We start from the raw sequence: 22,596 nt of genomic DNA, 5'->3' as shown, positions 1-22,596 counted from the left end.
ATTCCCTGCCCCTGCCAAAGCTCACCCAGCCAAGCCGCGCTCTCCTTCCTGCCTCGCTTTGCTGCCTCCTCCCCCCCCCACCCCCAAAGCTTGGAGGTTCCCCGGCAGGAAGGAGGGAACTTAATCCTCTCCAAGGGCTGCGGAAAACAGACATGCAAATGGGGGCTTGCCAGCTCTTCAAGCGCCGCCGGCTTTCTTCGGGAATTACCGCCCGCCGAGCCCGGTAACGCTGACAGGCCGAGCCGCTTGGCAGCGCAGCCGGCAGAGTGTGGGAAAGGGCGGCCGCCACGCGCAGGGCAAGGCGAGACTCGACGGGGAGGACACCGGCAGCAGCGCCCCCCCCCCAGAAACCTGCTCCGGGCAGGTAATTCACAGAGAGTGGACAGAAGGAAGCCTTAAAGGGCTTCAGCCTCCCAGAGTGGCGGGGAATAATAATAATAATGATAATAATAAAATTGACAGGGGGTGTTTTTCTAGGTGAGGGGGTGGGGACTGTAATAACAAAAAAATCAGCTCTATATCAACCGCTGTTTTGCAATGAGGAATTGCAAATAAGGAAGATCAAAAGGAGAATGTTTTTTTGGGGGGGACTCTCTTCCTCTTCCTCCTCCTCCTCTCGTTCTTGCTCCTCTTCCTGGCAAAAGGGCTGCTGAGACCCCTTCTCTCTTGGGTGCCGGTGGGTGCTGTGACGTTGACGCTGCTGTGGCAAGTGCCTTTACTTAGCAGAGTGCATTCCCCTTTACACAGGAGGGGAGGGGAAAAAATTGAAACTTACACTTTCGTGCGTCCCTCCCGGCGCGACGCTGCGCGCTGACGTCATGGGGCTGTAATGGTGGTGTGCCTCGAGATTTTTTTCATCAAACAAGTGTGCCTTTGCCCAAAAAAGGTTGGGAAACACTGTTTTAGAGCATATATGAATATACATGCACAATATGGAGTGTTAGGGTTGTAACCAACCTTATTTCTACTCAGAGTAGACCCACTGATATTAATAGATATGAGTAACTTGGGTTCATTGGGTGGGATTCTACTAACTTGAGAACACGAGAACATAACTTGTTGCATGCGTGAAGCAAAGTATACTCATGACAGGACCTTCTGCCTCTCCCCCACGAACACGCATCCTAAATCTGTGAAAACTCACTTTTACAATATCTGGGCTGTATCTGAATATAAACACAACATGGGGTAGTTACTTCTGAACATCACGAGCACATGAAACGTCCTTTCATTTATTCACTTCCTTTCATTTGTGAACTCTTCCTATGAAACAATAATAAATATATAGTAGGACCATTTCCTATATTAAAACAATTCCATATAGAAAAGCTATTTCGCATTCAATACATATGCAGACTGTTTGAAAGATCTCCACTCAAGGTCACCACAAAAATGCAGCTGCCTAAGGTGGCAGATGCCATGGGGCAGAGACAGGACAGAGCTGTGAGAGCCAGCTGCCCTGCCCTGTACTCCCTACACTAGCTGGCTGCCCGCAAGTGCAGTGGAAGATACACTACGTTCACCAGTATTGGGAATAAGATTCAATTGCCATTCTGATTGGCTTCTGCATGTGCCTTGTGAGAGGGCTTAGTTGTCCTTCAGCTCAGTCATCAAAATGTCTTGACCCAGCGCTGTCTCTACTTACAACCCATGTTCAGAAAGTAAGGTTTTAAATAGGCACCAAAGTGACCCACCTGGGAAGAATGGCAGACAAAGGTGATGGACTATATGGAACTGGCTGAGATGACTGGCAGAATCCGAGACCAAGGAGAAGAGTCGGTGGAAGAAGATTGGAAAAAATTTAAAGTTTATCTTCAGAAATATTGTAAAATTAAGGAATGTTAGAAAGATGTTGGAATAGAATTATGTGGTTTTAGCAGAAAAGATATAAAGGATTAAGTAAAAATAATTTGGTGAAAGAAGAGAATGCAAAATCACAATATATTAAGATAAACTATTAAGATAAAAACAAAGCTGGAAAGGATTTGCTGGAATATTCAAATGAATTAGAATACAAAAATGGGAGGTGTGAGGAGGTCAAGGAAGTAAGTGAATGAAAGCATGTTTCATTGATTTGGTTGTTTTTTTTCAATTGTTTGTATTTTTTCTGTCCTTTCTTTTTTTCTTTTTTCTTTTTTCTCTTTGTAATTTTTAAAATTTGAATAAATATTATTTTTAAAAAAATAATTAAATAGGCACCAAAGTGATAGCAGATACGGTTGCGTACATCAGCACCTTCTGTGTCAGAACATGGAGCCACCAAGACCAAGATCTACAGATGCATCTAAAGCGGTGCAATTTGGACCCTTCGCATAATAATGGGTGAAGGCATTCCAAATTGGTCCTCTTCAGATGGCGAACATTGCACAAAATGCCCAGAAGATCAGCATCCAAATAAGGACCAAGATCAATGTGTTCTCAAGATTATCAGCTTCCTGGCTTATGTAGAACATCTGGGGATCAACTTAGCTTTCATTGCCCTATTCCTGTCTGTAATGCCAGACATTGTGTTAGGAATCTTCATTAAATACAAGGAAACTCCAATAGTCAAAGCCAACAACTGGGATCTCTCCTACATCCTCTTAGTCTTCCTCCTGCTTTCCTTTTTATCCTCTTGTCTCTTCATACGCTGGCCAAGGAAAGTGACCAGCCTTCTCAGACAAACAGTCTTCAGCCTTATCTTCTCAGCTGCTGTTTCTTCTGTGTTAGCAAAAAATATCACTGTGGTGCTGGCCTTCCTGGCCACCAAGCCCAGAAGCAGGGTGAGGAGATGGTTGGGGTCTGGCCAACTCCATTGTCATTTCCTGATCCGGTGTCCCAAGTTGTCATCTGCACCATCTGGCTGGCCATGTCTCCCCCTTTCCCGGAGTCTGACATGCACTCCCAGCCCCGAGAGATCATCCTGCAGTGTAATGAAGGATCTGTTGCCATGTTCTATGGTGCCCTTGGCTACATGGGCTTCTTGGCGGCCATCTGCTTCACGGTGGCTTTCCTAGCCAGGAAGCTGCCTGGGGCCTTCAATGAAGCCAAGCTGATCACCTTCAGCATGCTGGTCTTCTGCAGTGTTTGGGTGTCCTTTGTGCCCACCTACCTGAGCACCAAGGGGAAATACATGGTAGCCGTTCAGGTTTTCTCTATGTTGGCCTCCAGTGCTGAACTTCTAGGCTGCATCTTCATTCCCAAATGCTACATTATTTTTCTGAGGCCTGATCTGAATACAAAGGAGCACCTGACAACAAAAGATTAAGATGCCATTTATATTTTAAAATATTCAAAATTGATTATATCCAGTACTACAGAACTCAAACACACATAGTTGTGTCTAAAACATATTGCTTTATCACAGCTCAGGGCTCCTTTATGAGCACAGAGCAAAGCAAAATTATCCCCCAACCAGACACAGGACTTAGAAATTGGCCTTCCCTACCTTTTATCATATGTGGTGGAATTGTACAATAATGAAAGAACTCTGGGAAATGATTTATAATGAATTGGAAAAAAAATGTTTAAGATAATGTTTGTTAAAAAACCAGAAGCTTTCTTATTAGGAATTATAGGTGCAGAAATACTGAAAAAGCAGCAGAAAAAGGCTGTTTATGTACCCAATGGCAGCTGCTAGAATGCTTGTGGCCCAGAGATGGAAAGACAACAAGGTCCCTACCATAGAGGAATGGCAAATTAAATTGATGGACTAGGCTGAAATGTCAAAAAATGACTGGGAAAATCAGAAACCAGGAAGATCAAGACTTTAATAAAGAGTGGGGGGAATTTATAGTGTATTTGGAAGACCACTCTAAACAACTGAACCCTTTAACAGGGCTTATCTAGCACTTGAAGGTAACAAAGACTTGGGATATAATGAACAAATGGAATATCTGATTGATATAAATTACACAGTAGAAAAGGACAAATATGGAACTCAGGGAATGGTGGAGGGAAGTCATCTAGTCAGAATAGTTTTAGGCATTCTTGACAATGGTTGCCAAGGAAATTGGAACTCTGGTAAATAGCTATGACTACTATTACTGAAATCCTAGGACTAGGAAAGACCTCAGGTGCTCATGGAAGTTATGGCACTTGGGAATCTGGAAGACAGGCTCTCAAGAGCACAAATGTTTAGGCAGGAAACCATTCAGGTCCAGTGCAAGAAGTTACCTCATATTGCTCTTGAGTCTGATGTTTAGTTGATTGTTTTCAAAGGTGATCTCTAGTTAAATCCCCAGAGCTTTGGCAGGAAGAAGAAGAATTATAAGGGGGAGAAGCATCACCTTGGCAACATCCTGGAGTCTCTGTGGGGCTTAAGGCCCAAGTGCAAAGTTGGAGAAAAACATGTTTATGAGAACTTGCAGAAGGTGGCTCTCTGGTCTCGACATGGGTCAGTTTGGGAGGGTGGGGAGGGACATGTGAGCTTGGCCTGGCCTTTCCTGACAAAACACTTTCATCAGAGTGAGGTATTATTTTAGGGTGTTACCAAAGTTTGCCCTACTCAGAGTAGACCCATTGAAATGAATATGTATGATTAACTTTGGTTCATTGGGTAGGATTCAATGAACTTGTTGCATACATGGATGCAACAGTCCCTCATGTGATGGAACTCCCCCCCCTCCTCATTTAGTGTGCCCCCTAAATCTGTGAGAACTCACTGTCCAAAGGGTCATGATAACCAGGATGGACTTCAATTACACACTCAGCATGGTGCGGTCATTTCTGAAGAGTATGCACACAAGAAACTTCCTCTTATTTGTTCATTTCACTTACGAATTTCTTCCTACGAAACAACAATAAGAAATAAATAAAAGTCTTTCATATCTGAAAACAATCAAAAACAATCCAATATATAAAACCAATTTCAAATCCAATACAAATACAGACTGTGAAAAAGTTCTCTGCTTAAGTGGCTGGTTCAGGAAGAAAGGTATTCAAAAGCACCAAAAGGTATGATATATAACTGGTGGTGGTTGTTGTTGTTTAGTCGTTTAGTCGTGTCTGACTCTTCGTGACCCCATGGACCAGAGCATGCCAGGCACTTCTGTCTTCTACTGCCTCCCGCAGTTTGGTCAAACTCATGCTGGGTGGCTTCCAAGAAAACACTAAAATACAATAACCTATTAAACATTAAAAGCTTCCCTAAACAGATACACCAATACACACAAAACCCCTCTGCAAATTGTTCCAAACTTCCCCCTACTGTAAAAGTTAGCACAGCCACTATTTTTTTTAATAAAAAAACCTTCTATTGCCTGTATTGAGGATTCACCATGAGGGCATTCAGGCCCGGCTTTGACATTTAACTGTCTCTCTATTTGCTGAGGGCTCGCGCACACTTCAGCTTGTCCTGTGTCTAGAAAGCACAGGTCTGAGCCGTTCTCCCCTTGTCCTGATGCTTTTCCAAGGAACATCTCCTCTTTGGTGCTAAACTGGAGCAAATGTCAATCCAGAGAAAAACCCAAAATGCCATTTGCTGGGATAGAGTGCTAAAGAGTGGTTTTCCCAGGGGACAATAAGTGAGTGGGACAAGCAGACGTGTGGATGAACCCTGAGGCTTTTCAGCTTGTCCAGCTTGTGACGACATGAATGTAGCCTAGAACATCTCCATGGTAACGCTGGGGACTAGTACAGTTCCACAAGTTGGTCACCAACAGCTCCTGAGGAAAGCCAGGAAATTCTGGGATCAAATGAGAAACTGGGACAGCTTCTGTAATTTTGGGATTGTCCCTGGAAAATCAGGATGCTTGGACAGTATATACCTCTACCCAATACCCAAATAAGCTGTGGGACACCCATCTTCTCATCTACCCTGCCTGCCTGTTCTTCCATGTTGTGATTCTAGACATTATATTGGTAGTAGTAGTATAGTTCTCTCCTCTCCGACCTCCGAAAGGAGCCCAGGACAGCAAACAACAAAGCAGCAATACAATTTTAAAAACCTTAAGTACATCTAAGGCTATTATTAGGGTACGTTACATAGGGTGCTTACATAAAGGACTCCTGGGTGGTAAAGTCCTGTCAAATTCCACTATAGAGTGTGGACCTCATAGAATCATAGAGTTGGAAGAGACCACAAGGGCCATCGAGTCCAACCCTCTGCCAAGCAGGAAACACCATCAGAGCACTCCTGACATATGGTTGTCAAGCCTCTGCTTAAAGACCCCCAAAGAAGGAGACTCCACCACACTCCTTGGCAGCAAATTCCACTGTCGAACAGCTCTTACTGTCAGGAAGTTCTTCCTAATGTTTAGGTGGAATCTTCTTTCTTGTAGTTTGGAACCATTGCTCCGTGTCCGCTTCTCTGGAGCAGCAGAAAACAACCTTTCTCCCTCCTCTATGTGACATTCTTTTATATATTTGAACATGGCTATCATATCACCCCTTAACCTCCTCTTCTCCAGGCTAAACATGCCCAGCTCCCTTAGCCGTTCCTCATAAGGCATCGTTTCCAGGCCTTGGACCATTTTGGTTGCCCTCCTCTGGACACGTTCCAGTTTGTCAGTGTCCTTCTTGAACAGTGGTGCCCAGAACTGGACACAGTACTCCAGGTGAGGTCTGACCAGAGCAGAATACAGTGGCACTATTATTTCCCTTGATCTAGATACTCCTATTGATGCAGCCCAGAATTGCATTGGCTTTTTTAGTTGCCGCGTCACACTGTTGGCTCATGTCAAGTTTGTGGTCAACCAAGAAGACTCCTAGATCCTTTTCACATGTACTGCTCTCAAGCCAGGTGTCACCCATCTTGTATTTGTGCCTCTCATTTTTTTTGCCCAAGTGCAATACTTTACATTTCTCCCTGTTAAAATTCATCTTGTTTGTTTTGGCCCAGTTCTCTAATCTGTCAAGGTCGTTTTGAAGTGTGATCCTGTCCTCTGGGGTGTTAGCCACCCCTCCCAGTTTGGTGTCATCTGCAAATTTGATCAGGATGCCCTTGAGTCCATCATCCAAGTCGTTGCCAGTGGTTCTGAGATCACATCTGCCAGTTCTTTTAATACTCTTGGATGCAGTTCATCTGGCCCTGGAGACTTGAATACATCTAAACTAGCCAAGTATTCTTGTACTATCTCCTTAGTTATTCTGGGCTGTGTTTCCTCTGCTGAATCATTTGCTCCAAATTCTTCAGGTCGGGCATTGTTTTCTTTAGCGGAGAAGACTGAGGCAAAGAAGGCATTGAGGAGTTCAGCCCTTTCTGTGTCCCCTGTTTGCATTTCACCATCTTCTCCTCTGAGTGACCCCACTGTTTCTTTCTTCTTCCTTTTGCTACGAACATACCCATAAAAGCCTTTTTTTGTTGCTTTTAACCTCTTTAGCAAGCCTGAGTTCATTCTGTGCTTTAGCTTTTCTGACTTTGTGTCTACATGTGCTGGCTATTTGTTTGAATTCCTCTTTGGTGGTTTCCCCCCTTTTCCATTTTTTGTACACATCCTTTTTTTAATCTTAACTCAGTTAAAAGTTCTTTAGATAGCCACCCTGGCTTCTTTAGGCACCTTCCACGTTTCCGTCTCATTGGTATTGCCTGAAGTTGTGCTTTTACTATCTCCCTCTTAACAAACTCCCAGCCATCATGAACTCCCTTTCCTTTTAGTATTATTGTCCATGGGATCTCACCCAGCACTTCCTTAAGTTTTATGAAGTCGGATTTCAAAATGTATGTTATGTCACGACTGGACCTAATGGTCAGGGGTCCCTTTACCTTTACTAAGGTGCTACTGAAAGAAATTTTATTATTTTGTTTCAACAACAGCAGACCAACATGGCTTCCTTCCTGTAACTAGTAAAGAAATAGAGTGTCATAAGTAGATTTACAATCACTAAGATCTGGTGCCTAGTCTGCATCCGTTCACCTGAACCTTGTGCTGATAATTTTAGCTTATAAGCAATAGTACCTTTACGATACCTGATAATTCTCTTTATTGCATACCAGTCTTGTTCTGTGGGACTCTGTGCCAGAGGAAGTGCTGGAGCTGATCCTGAGCTGGATGTCTGCCCAGACCCTGGAGACTGTTCTCAGGCAACCCCTTTCATGGAGAAGAAGAGTTGCACCACTATCTTGAATATGGGATTGTGGATATGACTGGAGTGGGGGCAGGGGGTGGGAAGGAGTCAAATGGACTTGGGAATTTTGGATTCTGTAAACCTGAGACCCAAACTCTCCTGTGCTACACTCTGCAATCTGGACTTACAAATACCCAGTTTTGGGAACTAATGATCAGAACATCTAGGTCAGGAAGTCTGTGTTTCAAGGCATCTGTGTCATGAGATTCTGCTGTGTATGGGGGACATTGGAGAAGCTGTGCCTTCGGATGGCAGGAGTTATCTGGACAGCTGGTTTCATTCAGCTGGAGGCAGTAAAGGAGTTGACTGAGACTCTGTGGGTCATTCTAGGTACAGGGGAATTTCAGCTGACCCCTGTCTCCTCAAGAGACATGACCCCCCTTCACCCCATAGGGATTGCATCCTGGAAAGTTGGTTTAGATGCATACCATCTTGACAGCTCATTCAAGAGCACCTCTTTATTTTATTGGCATTCCAACACCTTCATGATGATTTTTTTTATAAAAGAAAATTTGTGAATTGCTGCAGAAATTTGGAGAACTGGATTTAGGATTGAAAAAATGAGAACCTGAGAGAAACAAAATTGACAGATCCTTCTATGCCCCCCCACACACACTTTGCAGCCATTCAGCATCATTTTAAGACATGAGTTTGCTGCTAAACATGTAACTCAAGCCCTAATTCTGTATTGGATTTGGGCCAGAAGAAAATATGAGGCCAGACAGGTTAAAAAGAAATGAATGGATTCCTTTTATTTTCTTTTTGATCCAATAGAGGGAAGTAGTAGCAGGTGTAGAAATGGATCTCAAAATGAGAAAAGGTCGGTACAGGGCTTATTCAAATGGTGGAATAAGCAAGCAAAGCAGAGAAGATTTTTGTTGGCTGTATTGGGATAAATGCTTCCCTCTCTGTATTGCTGTCCTGGTTGCTCTGTCCACGTGTCTGATGGTGGAAGGAAGATGCCAACATAGTGTACTGGGACTGATGGGCTTCATTCCTCACGCATTCCCCTGTTTAATGTCATCTGCAGTGGAAGGAAAAGCACAAGAATCTCCTTTGGCCAAGCATTCAACCAGAAATGGCCCAAGATGTTTTAGGGGCCAGAGACAGAACATCCATATGGTGACCAGCCACCCCATAAGCCAGAGAATTTACAGTTTGTCCCCCTTTCATGTCCTTCTCCCAACTCTTTCAGCCCAGGTTGGGGACCCATCATCCTGCTGATTGGGAGTCCAGTCCTCCATTCCGCTAGCTGTTTTGTTTGATGCAGCTGCCAGTGTTACAGACTTTGGTGCAGGACCCTAAATCATGTCCTGACTATGGGTCTGCACAATGGCATCTGGGTTGGACACAGAAGAAATATGGGTGCTGGTCTAGAGAGGCCTTTTGTGGTTTCAATCTGCTTCACATGTAGGGTTGGTGAGAGGCAATCTCTGTTCATACTTTACCTGTACTGCAGGGGGAGCTGTACTTTGCAATGGCACTGTCACCTGGAAATACAATGAAAGATGGTCAGGAAAGACTCTGGTTCCTCCAACTTCCTGCATCAGTGCCAACTGCCACCAGATTTTTGGTCTAGTGGATTTTTTTCGGTGGGTTGGCTTTAGAACATTTACAACTATTACTTTTGTATGGCCATGGGATCACGAAGAGTCGGACACGACTAAACGACGAAACAACAACAACAACATGGCGGATTTACAGGGTTTTTTGAGAGCTAACTAAGAAGCGTGAGATGAACCTTAACGACAATACTGTTGTGGGTTCGGAAGGTCAGTCTGAGTCTTTTCCAAATGTTGGGGTCCTATACCCAGTGGGAGTTAGACTCTAATAGAGGATTCTATTGCTGAACTAGTCAGACAAGTCTGTTGGTAAAACAATGACTTAGCTGGCCACTTAAGTGTCCTCCTCAGCATCCCAAAAAAATGAGGCAGGTTGTGAGAGATACAACTAACTGATCGTGCCCTCTGGATGGACTTCACCTAGGTAAGAGAACAGTAGCCAATGTGGTGTTTGTGAACTGGGCTGGAAGATGGAGAAACAGAGACATGCTTGCTCTGTGCTGGATCCCAAGCTATGAGTGATGGAGAAGGATTTTTTGGGGGGGTGGGGGGTGGGGGGATTAATGTTGTGAGCCCCTCCATCTTAGGCTTAGGTTGTATATATGTGTGTAAGGAAAACAACATATCCTAAACATATTCAGTTCTGGGCACCACAGTTCAAGAAGGACACGGACAAACTGGAACGTGTCCAGAGGAGGGCAACCAAAATGGTCAAAGGCCTGGAAACGATGCCTTATGAGGAACGGCTAAGGGAGCTGGGCATGTTTAGCCTGGAGAAGAGGAGGTTAAGGGGTGATATGATAGCCATGTTCAAATATATCAAAGGATGTCACATAGAGGAGGGAGAAAGGTTGTTTTCTGCTGCTTCAGAGAAGCGGACACGGAGCAATGGTTCCAAACTACAAGAAAGAAGATTCCACCTAAACATTAGGAAGAACTTCCTGACAGTAAGAGCTGTTTGACAGTGGAATTTGCTGCCCAGGAGTGTGGTGGAGTCTCCTTCTTTGGAGGTCTTTAAGCAGAGGCTTGACAACCATATGTCAGGAGTGCTCTGATGGTGTTTCCTGCTTGGCAGGGGGTTGGACTCGATGGCCCTTGTGGTCTCTTCCAACTCTTCTATGATTCTATGATTCTAAAGAAACCACAGCCTGTGCTGGCCTTCATTCCAAGGTAACTGAACCCTGGAGAAGTGGTTGGAACCCCTGTACCTCTCTCACTGCTCAGAGTTTGGGTGGCTTGTAATGCTACTATATACTGAGCAGTTCTGCAGTACCAGAGCCCATTCTTACCTGTTTCATAGTAATCGTAGACTTTCACCAGGGCAGGCTTCAGGTGCTGGACGGGGACATCCTGCTCCACTGTGAAGGATAGACTCTGGGTCACATTGTCCACCTGTGGGCAAGCCGGTTGGATAAGCTGTTATAAGCCACACACCCAGCAAAGCAAGACCTCGCAAGAATGTGTCATCAGGCAGGCAGACGGTTCTAGTTGTTGGCGTTCCCCAAAGGATGCATTTCTTGCTTTCCCATCTCCCCACTCACCTTTTCCAAATACAAAAGGACGTGGCTGGTGCTCACTTCTGTCCGCTTGACCTGTGCTCTACCCATTAGCTGGAGGTGGGGATTGGGGGGAGAGAGAGAGAGAAGAGAGAGATTTATTATTATTGAGTACAGTGGTGCCCCGCAAGACGAACGCCTCGCAAGATGGAAAACCCGCTAGACAAAAGGGTTTTCCGTTTTGGAGGCGCTTCGCAAAACGAATTTCCCTACGGGCTTCCTTCGCAAGACGAAAGCCCATAGGGAAATCTCCAGGACGGCGGGGAAGCGCAGCGCATCTTCCCCACTGTCCTCGGACCTCCTCCGAAGGCTGCCGGTGGGGCGGAGAGATCTCCTCCCGCCGCCAGCCTTGGGATGGCTGTCCTGAAGACTTGCGGTGGGAGGAGGGTTTTCCTTCCCACCGCCAACTTTCAGAATGCTGTTCTGAATGTTGGCGTGGCGAGGAAAAACCCTCCTCCCACCGCAAGCCCCGGGAACAGAGGAGAAGCGCTGCGCGCCTTCCCCTCTGTTCCCGTACCTGTCCTGAAGGCTTGCGGTGGGGAGAAAAGCCCTTCTCCGCACCGCCAGCCTGGCAAGCGGTCTCCATAGGAACACATTAATTGATTTTCAATGCATTCCTATGGGAAACCGTGCTTCGCAAGATGAAAACTCGCAAGAAGAAAAAACTTGCGGAATGAATTAATTTCGTCTTGCGAGGCACCACTGTAATTGTGACAAGCCACCAGCCTTGCTTCTGCCTGAAGCCCCAAGGAGTGTAAATATTGTATTCAACATAGTGCTAAATCAATCTCCAGCTTCTCGAAAGATTCCATCAACAGTGTCTCCAAACAATTTTACACATCACCTGGGAAGACAGGTGCCAACATCATCAACATCATCATGCCAATATCATCAACATCACCAACAAAATGCAGCACTCAAATCCAAAAAATACAAAGGAATGCATAAGTAAAAACAGAGAGGCCATCAATAAAACATTTGATAAATATCAATAAATAACGAAACAGAGCAATGTGGTCTTTAAGGAGGTGTTTACATCACTTGGGAAGACAGGTGAACTAATGCCAGTGTACTGGATGAAGCAAAGATCACCATTGCCGAAGCAATGATTCTTCAACATCAACTTCGCTTGGAGTACTGCAATGCGCTCTACGTGGGGCTACCTTTGAATGTGACTCGGAAACTACAACTAATCTAGAATGCAGCAGCTAGACTAGTGACTGGGGGTGGCCGCCGAGACCACATCACACCGGTCTTGAAAGACCTACATTGGCTCCCAGTACGTTTCCGAGCACAATTCAAAGTGCTGGTGTTGACCTTTAAAGCCCTAAACGGCCTCGGCCCAGTATACCTGAAGGAGCGTCTCCACCCCCATCGTTCTGCCCGGACGCTGAGGTCCAGCGCCGAGGGTCTTCTGGTGGTTCCCTCATTGCGAGAAGCAAAGCTACAGGGAACCAGGCAGAGGGCCTTCTCGGTAGTGGCGCCTGCCCTGTGGAACGCCCTCCCATCAGATGTCAAAGCGATAAATAACTACCTGACATTCAGAAGACATCTTAAGGCAGCCCTGTTCAGAGTAGTTTTTAATCTGTGATATTTTAGTGTATTTTTGGTTTCTATGGAAGCCACCCAGAGTGGCTGGGGAAACCCAGCCAGATGGGCGGGGTACAAATAATAAATTATTATTATTATTATTATTATTATTATTATTATTATTATTATTATTATTATCTTCCAAAGCAACTACTCTATTCTGAACTTAAAAATGGAAAGCGTAATGTTGGTGGTCAACAAAAGAGGTTCAAAGACTCAAAGCAAATCTAAAAAAAGTCATATAAACACTGACAACTGGGAAACACTGGCCTGTGAGCGCTCCAGTTGGAGAACAGCCTTTACCAAAGGTATCATAGGTTTTGAAGACGCTCGAAGTCAGGACGAAGGGAAGAAACGTGTTAAGAGGAAGGCATGTTTAGCAAACCCCCACCATAATCAATTCCTGTTCAGAAACCTATGTCCCCACTGTGGAAGGACGTGTGGATCCAGAATTGGCCTCCACAGTCACTTACGGACTCACTTTTAAAACCGTGTTTATGGAAGACAATCTTACTCGGCTACAAGTGATCACCAAAGAAGAAAGAAATCAGGTGCCTGTCAGTGCAAGGATTACTGTTAGTGCTTCCAGCCAGGACGGCTATGCTTTGTGTCCATGGCTTTGGGCAAAATGTTTCTGAATACCAGTTGCTGGAAGCTACATCAGAGGAGGGTGTTCTTGTGGTTGGGTCCTGCTTGCAGATTTCCCACAGACATCTGGTTGGCCACTGCGAGGGCAGTGAACAGTACACCTCCTTCAGGCAACCCAAGTACCCTTTACTGGCATCACATAAGAACATTCAGAATACATTCAGAATAGATAAGCCAGTGCAATCTCGTCACCACCCCAACGGCACAGTCACCCGCCAAAGGGCAGAAGGGGCAAGCAATCCACCTCATCTCTGAGGGTTTCCAGCAAGGGAACGGCTAAGGGAGCTGGGCATGTTTAGCCTGGAGAAGAGGAGGTTAAGGGGTGATATGATAGCCATGTTCAAATATATCAAAGGATGTCACATAGAGGAGGGAGAAAGTTTGTTTTCTGCTGCTCCAGAGAAGCGGACACGGAGCAATGGTTCCAAACTACAAGAAAGAAGATTCCACCTAAACATTCGGAAGAGCTTCCTGACAGTAAGAGCTGTTCGACAGTGGAATTTGCTGCCCAGGAGTGTGGTGGAGTCTCCTTCTTTGGAGGTCTTTAAGCAGAGGCTTGACAACCATATGTCAGGAGTGCTCTGATGGTGTTTCCTGCTTGGCAGGGGGTTGGACTCAATGGCCCTTGTGGTCTCTTCCAACTCTATGATTCTATGATTCTATTCTATGATTCTAAGGGCAGGATCCTGTAGCATACTTTGGTGACAAAAAATCAAATAATAATAATAATAATAATAATAATTTATTATTTATACCCCGCCCATCTGGCTGAGTTTCCCCAGCCACTCTGGGCGGCTCCCAATCAGTATTAAAAACAATACAGCATTACATATTAAAAACATCCCTGAACAGGGCTGCCTTAAGATAGAGGAACTTAGCTACTGTCTTGGTGAGCTCCTGCTCTCTCCCCTGTAATAAGAAGCGCATGACCTCCGTCGCTGGTTTCCATGTTGGAATATATAGATGGTCTAGAAATGGTCATCATACATTTTACAGTTAAGGCCATGTGAGCTAGAGTTTCCACCAGGTGGGCATCGCATGGGCAGATCCTATCTCCTTCTGCCAAACCCACAAACCTACCCCAAAGGAGGTTAGGATTAGAATTGAACCTAGCCAGCGAAAAGGCCCTTCTTTCTTGCGGGTTAAACAAAAATTGTAAATAATTAAGATTAAATTCCCTTTAGTCAACTCCTGCGGCCAAGCTGGTGCCAAATGTATTGCTCTGCTTTCCACTGAACCACATCAGCGAGGCCAAGGGAGGTTCTTGTCTTCTGGGCAGCCCAGGAGCTCTATACTCACTGCCCAGGCTTGCGCCTCAGTAAGATCACTTTGGTGCTGCTAATGCAGGGATCAGCAAACTTACCGCGCCTCAGGCCGGTGTCTCCAGTGCCGATCGCGTAGCAGGCCGGAGGGCGGGGGAGCACGTGCCCATACGCTTGCACACACGCTATTTCTGGCGCACTTCCGGGTTGGAGGAGCACCGGAAATAGCTTGTGCACATGTGCACCAGCCTCCTTCGACCCGGATGTGGACCACAAATAACGCTTGTGCATGTGCAAATAATGCTTGCGCATGCGCACAAGCTATTTCCGGTGCTCCTCTGACCCGGAAGTGGGCAGCAGCGCAGTGCAGCGCAGGTAAGAGCGGGTGGTGGCAGCGGGCGGCAGGGGTCGCTGCAGGCTGGATAAACGAGTCTCTCGGGCCTTATCCAGCCCGGGGACCTTAGTTTGGGGACCCCTGTGCTAATGCAACTGTTTGACTTGATCCTCGGAGGCGCACTGCATTCTCTCTCAAGTTAGAAGGGTGCCAACAACAACATAGCCAAGGGAGTGTTGGTGGTGGGGGTGGGGGGCACTGCCACACAAACAGCCATTACCTGTCTTACAGATGATTTTACCGGGATGAATCCTGACAGCATCTTCACATCAAGGATCACCATGTTAGAGGTCGGCCACTTGCCAATGTAACTGAGAAATCAAAGAGGGAAAGGAAAGAATTCTCACACCAGAACTCCAATGCTTGGCATCCCTGACCACCAGACCTCCCACAGCCACCCAATTTGGCTTATAATACTGTCATACCTCATGTTATGTTTGCTTCAGGTTGCGCGTTTTCAGGTTGCATCCCAAGGCGACCCGGAAGTAACGGAATGGGTTACTTCTGGGTTTCACCTCTTGCGCATGCGCAGACGTGCAAAATGACGTCACGTGCATGCACAGAAGCAGTGAATCCCGACCCTCGCATGCGCAGACTCACGGACGCAGGTTGCATTCTTTCCCTCTAATTGATAATTTTATCATTTTTGTAAATGGCTTTGAGATTTCATTTGGGGGGGGGAGTTATGATCAAACAGCATATATACTGTACAGATATAGATCTATAGATTTCCACCATGGTTTGCCCCACAGTGTTTGTAGGGGCTTAGATGGAGCCTGTTCCAAATGGCTGGTTTATTATTAAGGATATTTTTTAACTACGCTTCATCCTTATGAATAACTGGCCTTGTGTAATGGCTAGGACTCCACTAGCTACCCCAGAACATAGTACAACAACACAACTCGATTATCAAACAATTTGCAAGACAGTTCAAGAAACAGAGCAAAGTATCAACCGAACCAAGGACCAGAGATGCTGTGCTCCTTGACAGATACAGCTAGCTAACCAGCCTGGGCTTTGTGAAGGGATTACCTGACATTTACAGCAACGTCAAACGTTTTGTGAGCTTTGGGTCCAACACAAGACTCAGGGACTGTGTACACGTCCAGCTTGAAAGGCGAGTCCTCTGGGCGCGGATGCACGTTATACTTCAAGGTGGTCTGGAAGGGAAACAGCACTCATGTATGTGAGACGTTTCTGGCAGCAGGACACCCTGGAGGTTTTTAAACAGTTGGGTGGTCATCTGTCATGGATCATAGAATTGTAGAGTGGGAAGGGACCGCAAGGGTCATCTAATTCAACCCCTGCAATGCAGGAAACTCGGCTAAATGCTGAAGGTGCTTTAGTTGAGATTCCTGCATTGCAGAGGGTTGGACCAGAGAACCCTTGGGATCTCTTGCAACTCTACAATTCTATGATCTGGTGGCAGAAAGTTCCCAAAAGTAGAAGGGTGAGCAAATGATTGGGAATTGCTGCGCCAGAATTGCTAACAGATTTGGACAACATCACGGATTGGAATGGAGCCAGAGGAAGCTGCGCTGATAAAAAGACAGTTGGAAAAATATATACTAATAAGGCTGTATTTGAGGGATGAAAGTATATGATGTTTGACATGATCGAGAATCCTGGACTCAGGGACAGAGAATTATAAAGCGTCAAAATCGAGATGTGGAAAATATGGAAACAACAAGGAGAGGTAGGACTGAGATTTGGAGATATGCTTCAGAGATCCAGACCGTAGGGAACTCCGAAAAATTAATAATTATAATCTGGACTATAATTTGGTCTTTTTTATTTTAGTTTTTTATTTTAATTGGAGTTATTATGATTGGATATATTAATTGGATGTTTTTTATTGGAAAATCAATAAAAATGATTTAAAAAAAAAAAAGTAGGAGGGTGAGCTAAGCAGAGAGGGTACGCTCTGCTTTAGCCAGGAACTCTCTCCCCTCGTATGAATTGGGACTACATGCTGGCTTGGAAACCATCTATCAGTGACAGTGCTGTGGTGGGCTGCACTGAGGAGGAATGGTGGGAGCCACCCCCTCGCCCTGATCCTGAATCTTCCCAGGAATAGGAGGACAACGTAGATTTGGAACAGTGGTTTGCAGAGGGGCACAGTTCGGAAGGCAGAAGCTGAGAAATACTGAATGGGGAACAGCTAGAAGAAGAAGAAACACCAGGGGGGGAGAGGGCCAACAGATTCACAGTTGTTGGACAGCATTCCTCCACCACCCTCCCCAAGGTCGAGAACAGCTCAGACAGTCTCAGAACAGAAAGCACAGAGGGTATAAGCTCAGATTACAAGAGGTAGGAGTGACATAGATTAATTGGGACGGAGGGGGGGAGTGAGCCTTAATTGGGAGCACCACCATTCTATCGAGACACAATGTTTGTCTCTCACTGTGATTATTAAAGAATCTAACTGGTAAGACGTTCCTTTCGTCTGATCTTATTTACAGCCACAGGGAAGGAAGCTGATTCCTCGAAGCCTGACACCATCACACGTTTTGTCTCTCCCAGGTACCCTTCCTGGGCACTTACCCACCTGGATATAGACACAGCGATCTCCTGTCGCTTCAACATTGTAGTCTCCTGGCACTTGGGGCAGAGATCGGCACTGGAGAAGCAGGCGGTTGGTGTTGTCCACATGGAAAGTTCCCAGGGCATTCGCTCCAGAGTGCACAGACAAGTCTGTGCCTGTGCTACTTCTGGAATAGGTTAAAGCCCCATACAGAGAGAGGGCCTGGAGCGCCACCACAGTGTCCTGCAACAGAGACCACGGGGAGGGGCGTGTGAGCCATATGTCCTTCTCTGGAAGAGGACAGCCCTCCCTTTGAAGGGCTTCCTGGTCCAAGATATTGGCCGATTCAACATTCTCCAGCTGTACTTATATAAACAGTACAGCATGGTTAAACTCCCTTTCCTTAAAAAAAACATCCAAGGACTTGCTCACCAATTTATTGACAGCTACACGCATTGTGATAGCTAGGAAGTGGAAGGGGCAAGCAGAATATAAAATGGAAGAATGGTATAAAGAGGTGTGGGAAATAGCTAAAGGTAAAGGGTAAAGGGACCGCTGACCAATAGGTCCAGTCATGACCGACTCTGGGGTTGCGGCGCTCATCTCGCTTTATTGGCTGAGGGAGCCGGTGTACAGCTTCCGGGTCATGTGGCCAGCCTGACTAAGCCACTTCTGGCCAACCAGAGCAGTGGATGGAAACACCGTTTACCTTCACGCCGGAGTGGTACCTATTTATCTACTTGCACTTTGACATGCTTTTGAACTGCTAGGTAGGCAGGAGCCGGGACTGAGCAATGGGAGCTCATCCCACCGTGGGGATTCGAACTGCCGACCTTCTGATTGGCAAGTCCTAGGCTCTGTGGTTTAACCCACAGCGCCACCCGCGTCCCTCATGGGATATAGCTATTAATGATAAATTAACATGTGACTACGGTAAGATGGGGAATTATGGTGAGAATATGGAGTCTGAGTAGCTTGTATCTAGAGCCAAGGAACCTAAACTTCAGCAACATTTTCAACTTTCTCTGACCTTTATTTTTCTCTAGGCCTACGTCTTTCCGAGGAGTTTTTGCCCTGATGGGACTCCTTGAATCTAATGAACCAAAACAGCCTGATTGTGTCCCTTCCAACATCCTCCACTCCTGGGTCCCCGGAAAGGAGGGAGGAACTTTACCTGAGTAGAAGAGAATCCGCCAGTGGGGTTCTGTTGCTTGACCAGCCACTTGACAATGCGGGCACATTTCGCCTGCTCTTCCTGCGATGGCCCCGGCTGCTTGGTCAGGTACGCTAGGAGGACGTAGGCTGTCATCTCCACCTCTGCGGAAGGTGCACGGGGCAAGCGATGGAATGGAAGGTCAGCGTCAACATCTTGCTTTCCAGGCCGCTGCCAGTGAAGAGAGCCATCAGCTTCAAAAAGGGAGAGGTGAATTAGCATGCGAGTCAAACAATCCTGGCACCACTACAGGCATTTTAATAAATGAGGCTTACCAGTGGCTCCAAAAGCATTTTCTAAAACAGGTATCAAACTTATATAAGGCTGCACTCCTTCAGATAACCAGGCAGAGGGCCTTCTCGGTAGTGGCGCCCTCCCTGTGGAACGCCCTCCCACCAGATGTCAAAGAGAAGAACAACTACCAGACTTTTAGAAGACATCTGAAGGCAGCCCTGTTTAGGGAAGCTTTTAATGTTTGATGTATTACAGTATTTTAATATTTTTTTGGAAGCCGCCCAGAGTGGCTGGGGAGGCCCAGCCAGATGGGCGGGGTATAAATAATATATTATTATTGTTGTTGTTGTTGTTGTTGTTGTTGTTAGGCAAAGATGTTGCCTCTCACCTTCTGCCACAGCTTCCCCATCAAGCAAACGCAGCATCTCCTGCTTCTTGTCCTCTTTCCCCGCCAAGGCAAAGGCGAAGGCCAGCAGGGCTTTGGTGTAAGTGGTGATCTCCTTCGCCTGCGTCGCCGTCTCCAAACAGAACAGGGCATTGCGCACCACAGAGTGCTGGGGAGAGAAGGAAGGAGAAGCTTCTCTCAAGCCACTGCAGCCATTTCCAGAGACCTCCTGACAGGAGGCTACTGGAGGTGGCTTGAGTGGCAGGATCAGGCCTTCTGGCCACATATTGCTGGGGAAAGCAAAGTCTCAGCACAACCACTGGAAGTTTGGGTGCAACTCAGTTCATTGAGATGGGTTTGTGTGGGGTAAAAGAAACGAGACCTCCAGATTCCCAGACTATCCCTATAACTTCAACCTCTCTGCTGACCTCCCTGACGCTTTGATGTTTATACTGAAATGTTTTAAGTTGCATCCTGTTTGCAGCTTCCTCCTCCTCATCTCACTTCTCTTTGGACCTAAAGGTGAGAGGGATCTATGTTCCCAGTTAGAAAGCATGGCTGTCTTTGTCTTCTCTGCATTAGTTAGGTTAGAACTGGAAACCTTTTCTACCCAAGGTGTGTATAATAAGCCACTTTATTACTTTCATCATCATCATCATCATCATCATCATTTATTATTTATACCCCACCCATCTGACGAAAAGAATCCGTTCCGCGAGTCTCTTTGTCTTACAGTTTTTTTGTCTTGCGAAGCACAGCTATTAGCGGCTTAGCGGCTTAGCGCTATTAGCGGCTAAGCGGCTATTAGCGGCTTAGAAAAAGGGGGGGAGCGAAAAAAATTGCAACTCGCAAGACGTTTTCGTCTTGCAAAGCAAGCCCATAGAGAAATTCGTCTTGCGAAGCGCCTCAAAAAATGGAAAACCCTTTCGTCTAGCGGGTTTTTCATCTTGCGAGGCATTCGTCTTGCGGGGCACCACTGTATTAAAAACACGATAAAACATCAAGCATTAAAAACTTCCCTAAACAGTGCTGTCTTCTGATGTCTTCTAAAAGTCAGAGTGTTGTTTATCTCCTTGACATCTGATGGGAGGGCATTCCACAGGGCAGGCACCACTGCTGAGAAGGCCCTCTGCCTGGTTGCCTGTAACTTTGCTTCTCACAGGGAGGGAACCGCCAGAAGGCCCTCGGAGCTGGACCTCAGTGTCCGGGCAGAACGATGGGGGTGGAGACACTCCTCTAGAAGCATCTCTCTGTGTATGACTGGAACTGGGGGAAATCTACTTTTCTGGCCAAATTCACAAGCCATATATACTGTACTCTCAGCACGCCAAGGAGCTCGAACAGGGAATTGGGCTCAGTTTCAGTAACATCCCCCTCAAAAGGGCTCGTAAGAGCATGCTGGGCCAGGGCAGAGCCCATCTTGCCCAGCATCCTGTTTGGTTTTAAATATATATAGTTGTACCTTGGTTGTCGAACGGAATCCGATTCTGGAACTCCATTTGACTTCTGAAAACGTTGGACAACCAAGGCGCAGCTTCTGATTAGCTGCAGGAGCTTCCTGCACACAACCAGAAGCCTCGGAAGCCACGCTGGACACAAACCGGAACACTCACTTCCAGGTTTGCGGCGATCGGTAGCCAAAATGTTCAAGTCGCACGGCATTCAGGATCCAAGGTATGACAATATATTGTTTTTTAAAATCCCAAATAGGTTAACAGCAACATCTACATCTATCTATCTATCTATCTATCTATCTATCTATCTATCTATTTTTAAAAAGGTAACATTTAAAAGCAGAGTCCATCAACTAATTATTTTGGAAAAATCTTTTCTGAATTAGCCTAAATGGATTCAAGACTTTGGCCCAATAAGGACTACATGGAAATGGCGGAAATGACTGGCAGAATCCGAGACCAGGGAGAAGAGACGGTGGAAGAAGATTGGAAGAAATTTAAAATCTATTTACAGAAACATTGTAAAATTTTTGAATGTTGATGACATTGAAATGAAATGAAGGGGTTCTAGTAATAAGGCAAAATAAGAATATGTAAGAATGGATTGACATTAGATGAAAACTTGAAGCTATAATATGTGAGGGAAAATAATTAAGGACAAACTAACAGGATATGAATTTGCTGAACCAACCTTTAAATGGAATACAAAAAAGGGAGGCGTGAGGAAGTCAGGAAAATAAGTTAATCAAAGATGAGAAATTAAAAAAGAGGGATTTTTGTTTTTTTGTTTTTTGTTTTTTTCTTTGTTAAATGTTTGTATTTTTGTACTCATGTATTTTTGTGTTTTTGTATTTTTCTTGTGTTTTTTCTTCTATCTACTGTCTTATAACCTTTTTACTGTTAAAACTTGATAAAATATTATTTAAAAAATAATAATAATAAAAAAGACTTTGGCCCAATAAGAGCTTGATTGGTTATTGGTTCTTTGCTAGAGTGTTTAGCTTCATGGGAAGTTATCTCAGGCTATAATACCCTCTACCCATCCTGAATGGTTGTCCCTGATGTCTTGCAGAAGGGGAAAGATGGGTACTTACAGTGACAGGCAGAGGAATCTCCAGCAAGGCGATGGTGATATAGGCAGACAGAGTGACCTCATCATCAACCCCGCCCTGTAAGAAAAAAGATGGGAATTGCTCAGCCCCCATGTGGTACAGGAAAGCCCTTTGCCATCTCCAGGGAACTCCCCCCACCCCAAGATCAATCTGTTGTTGTCGTTGTTTAGTCGTTTAGTCGTGTCCGACTCTTCGTGACCCCATGGACCAGAGCACACAAGGCACTCCTGTCTTCCACTGCCTCCTGCAGTTTGGTCAGACTCATGCTGGTAGCTTCGAGAACACTGTCCAACCATCTCGTCCTCTGTCGTCCCCTTCTCCTTGTGCCCTCCATCTTTCCCAACATCAGGGTCTTTTCCAGGGAATCTTCTCTTCTCGTGAGGTGGCCTAAGTGTTGGAGCCTCAGCTTCACGATCTGTCCTTTCAGTGAGCACTCAGGGCTGATTTCCTTAAGAATGGAGAGGTTTGATCTTCTTGTAGTCCATGGGACTCTCAAGAGTCTCCTCCAGCACCATAATTCAAAAGCATCATTTCTTCGGCGAGATCAATCTACTGCTCTCTAAATATTATTCATTATTGATTGCTGATTTTTATATCCTGCCCTTCCTCCTAAAGG

General features: G+C 45.7%; 2 protein-coding genes across 2 annotated transcripts in view; both read right to left on the bottom strand.

The window, feature by feature from the left end:
* The window catches only part of LOC309335224 (vomeronasal type-2 receptor 26-like), a gene marked incomplete at its 5' end in the record, with an annotated part of 182,495 nt that overhangs the window by 62,411 nt on the left and 97,488 nt on the right, over nucleotides 1-22,596 (bottom strand). The gene's annotated exons all lie outside the window — the stretch shown is intronic.
* LOC309336492 (alpha-2-macroglobulin-like) overlaps nucleotides 8,773-22,596 on the bottom strand; it is a 65,095-nt gene continuing 51,271 nt past the window's right edge. Inside the window, exons 27-36 of the mRNA XM_081852286.1 lie at nucleotides 21,963-22,037; nucleotides 19,418-19,583; nucleotides 18,757-18,989; nucleotides 17,607-17,825; nucleotides 16,091-16,218; nucleotides 15,279-15,369; nucleotides 11,150-11,218; nucleotides 10,898-11,000; nucleotides 9,495-9,536; nucleotides 8,773-9,070 (exon numbers count right to left, since the gene is read on the bottom strand). Coding sequence (XP_081708412.1) covers nucleotides 9,045-9,070; nucleotides 9,495-9,536; nucleotides 10,898-11,000; nucleotides 11,150-11,218; nucleotides 15,279-15,369; nucleotides 16,091-16,218; nucleotides 17,607-17,825; nucleotides 18,757-18,989; nucleotides 19,418-19,583; nucleotides 21,963-22,037 — 1,152 coding nt within the window. The 3' untranslated portion in view covers nucleotides 8,773-9,044. The remainder of the gene's footprint in view (nucleotides 9,071-9,494; nucleotides 9,537-10,897; nucleotides 11,001-11,149; nucleotides 11,219-15,278; nucleotides 15,370-16,090; nucleotides 16,219-17,606; nucleotides 17,826-18,756; nucleotides 18,990-19,417; nucleotides 19,584-21,962; nucleotides 22,038-22,596) is intronic.

The sequence above is a fragment of the Podarcis erhardii genome (assembly GCF_964252035.2).
Source record: "Podarcis erhardii genome assembly, chromosome: 2".
NCBI classification, from domain to species: Eukaryota; Metazoa; Chordata; class Lepidosauria; order Squamata; family Lacertidae; genus Podarcis; species Podarcis erhardii.
This window is presented reverse-complemented; position numbering and strand designations above follow the sequence as displayed.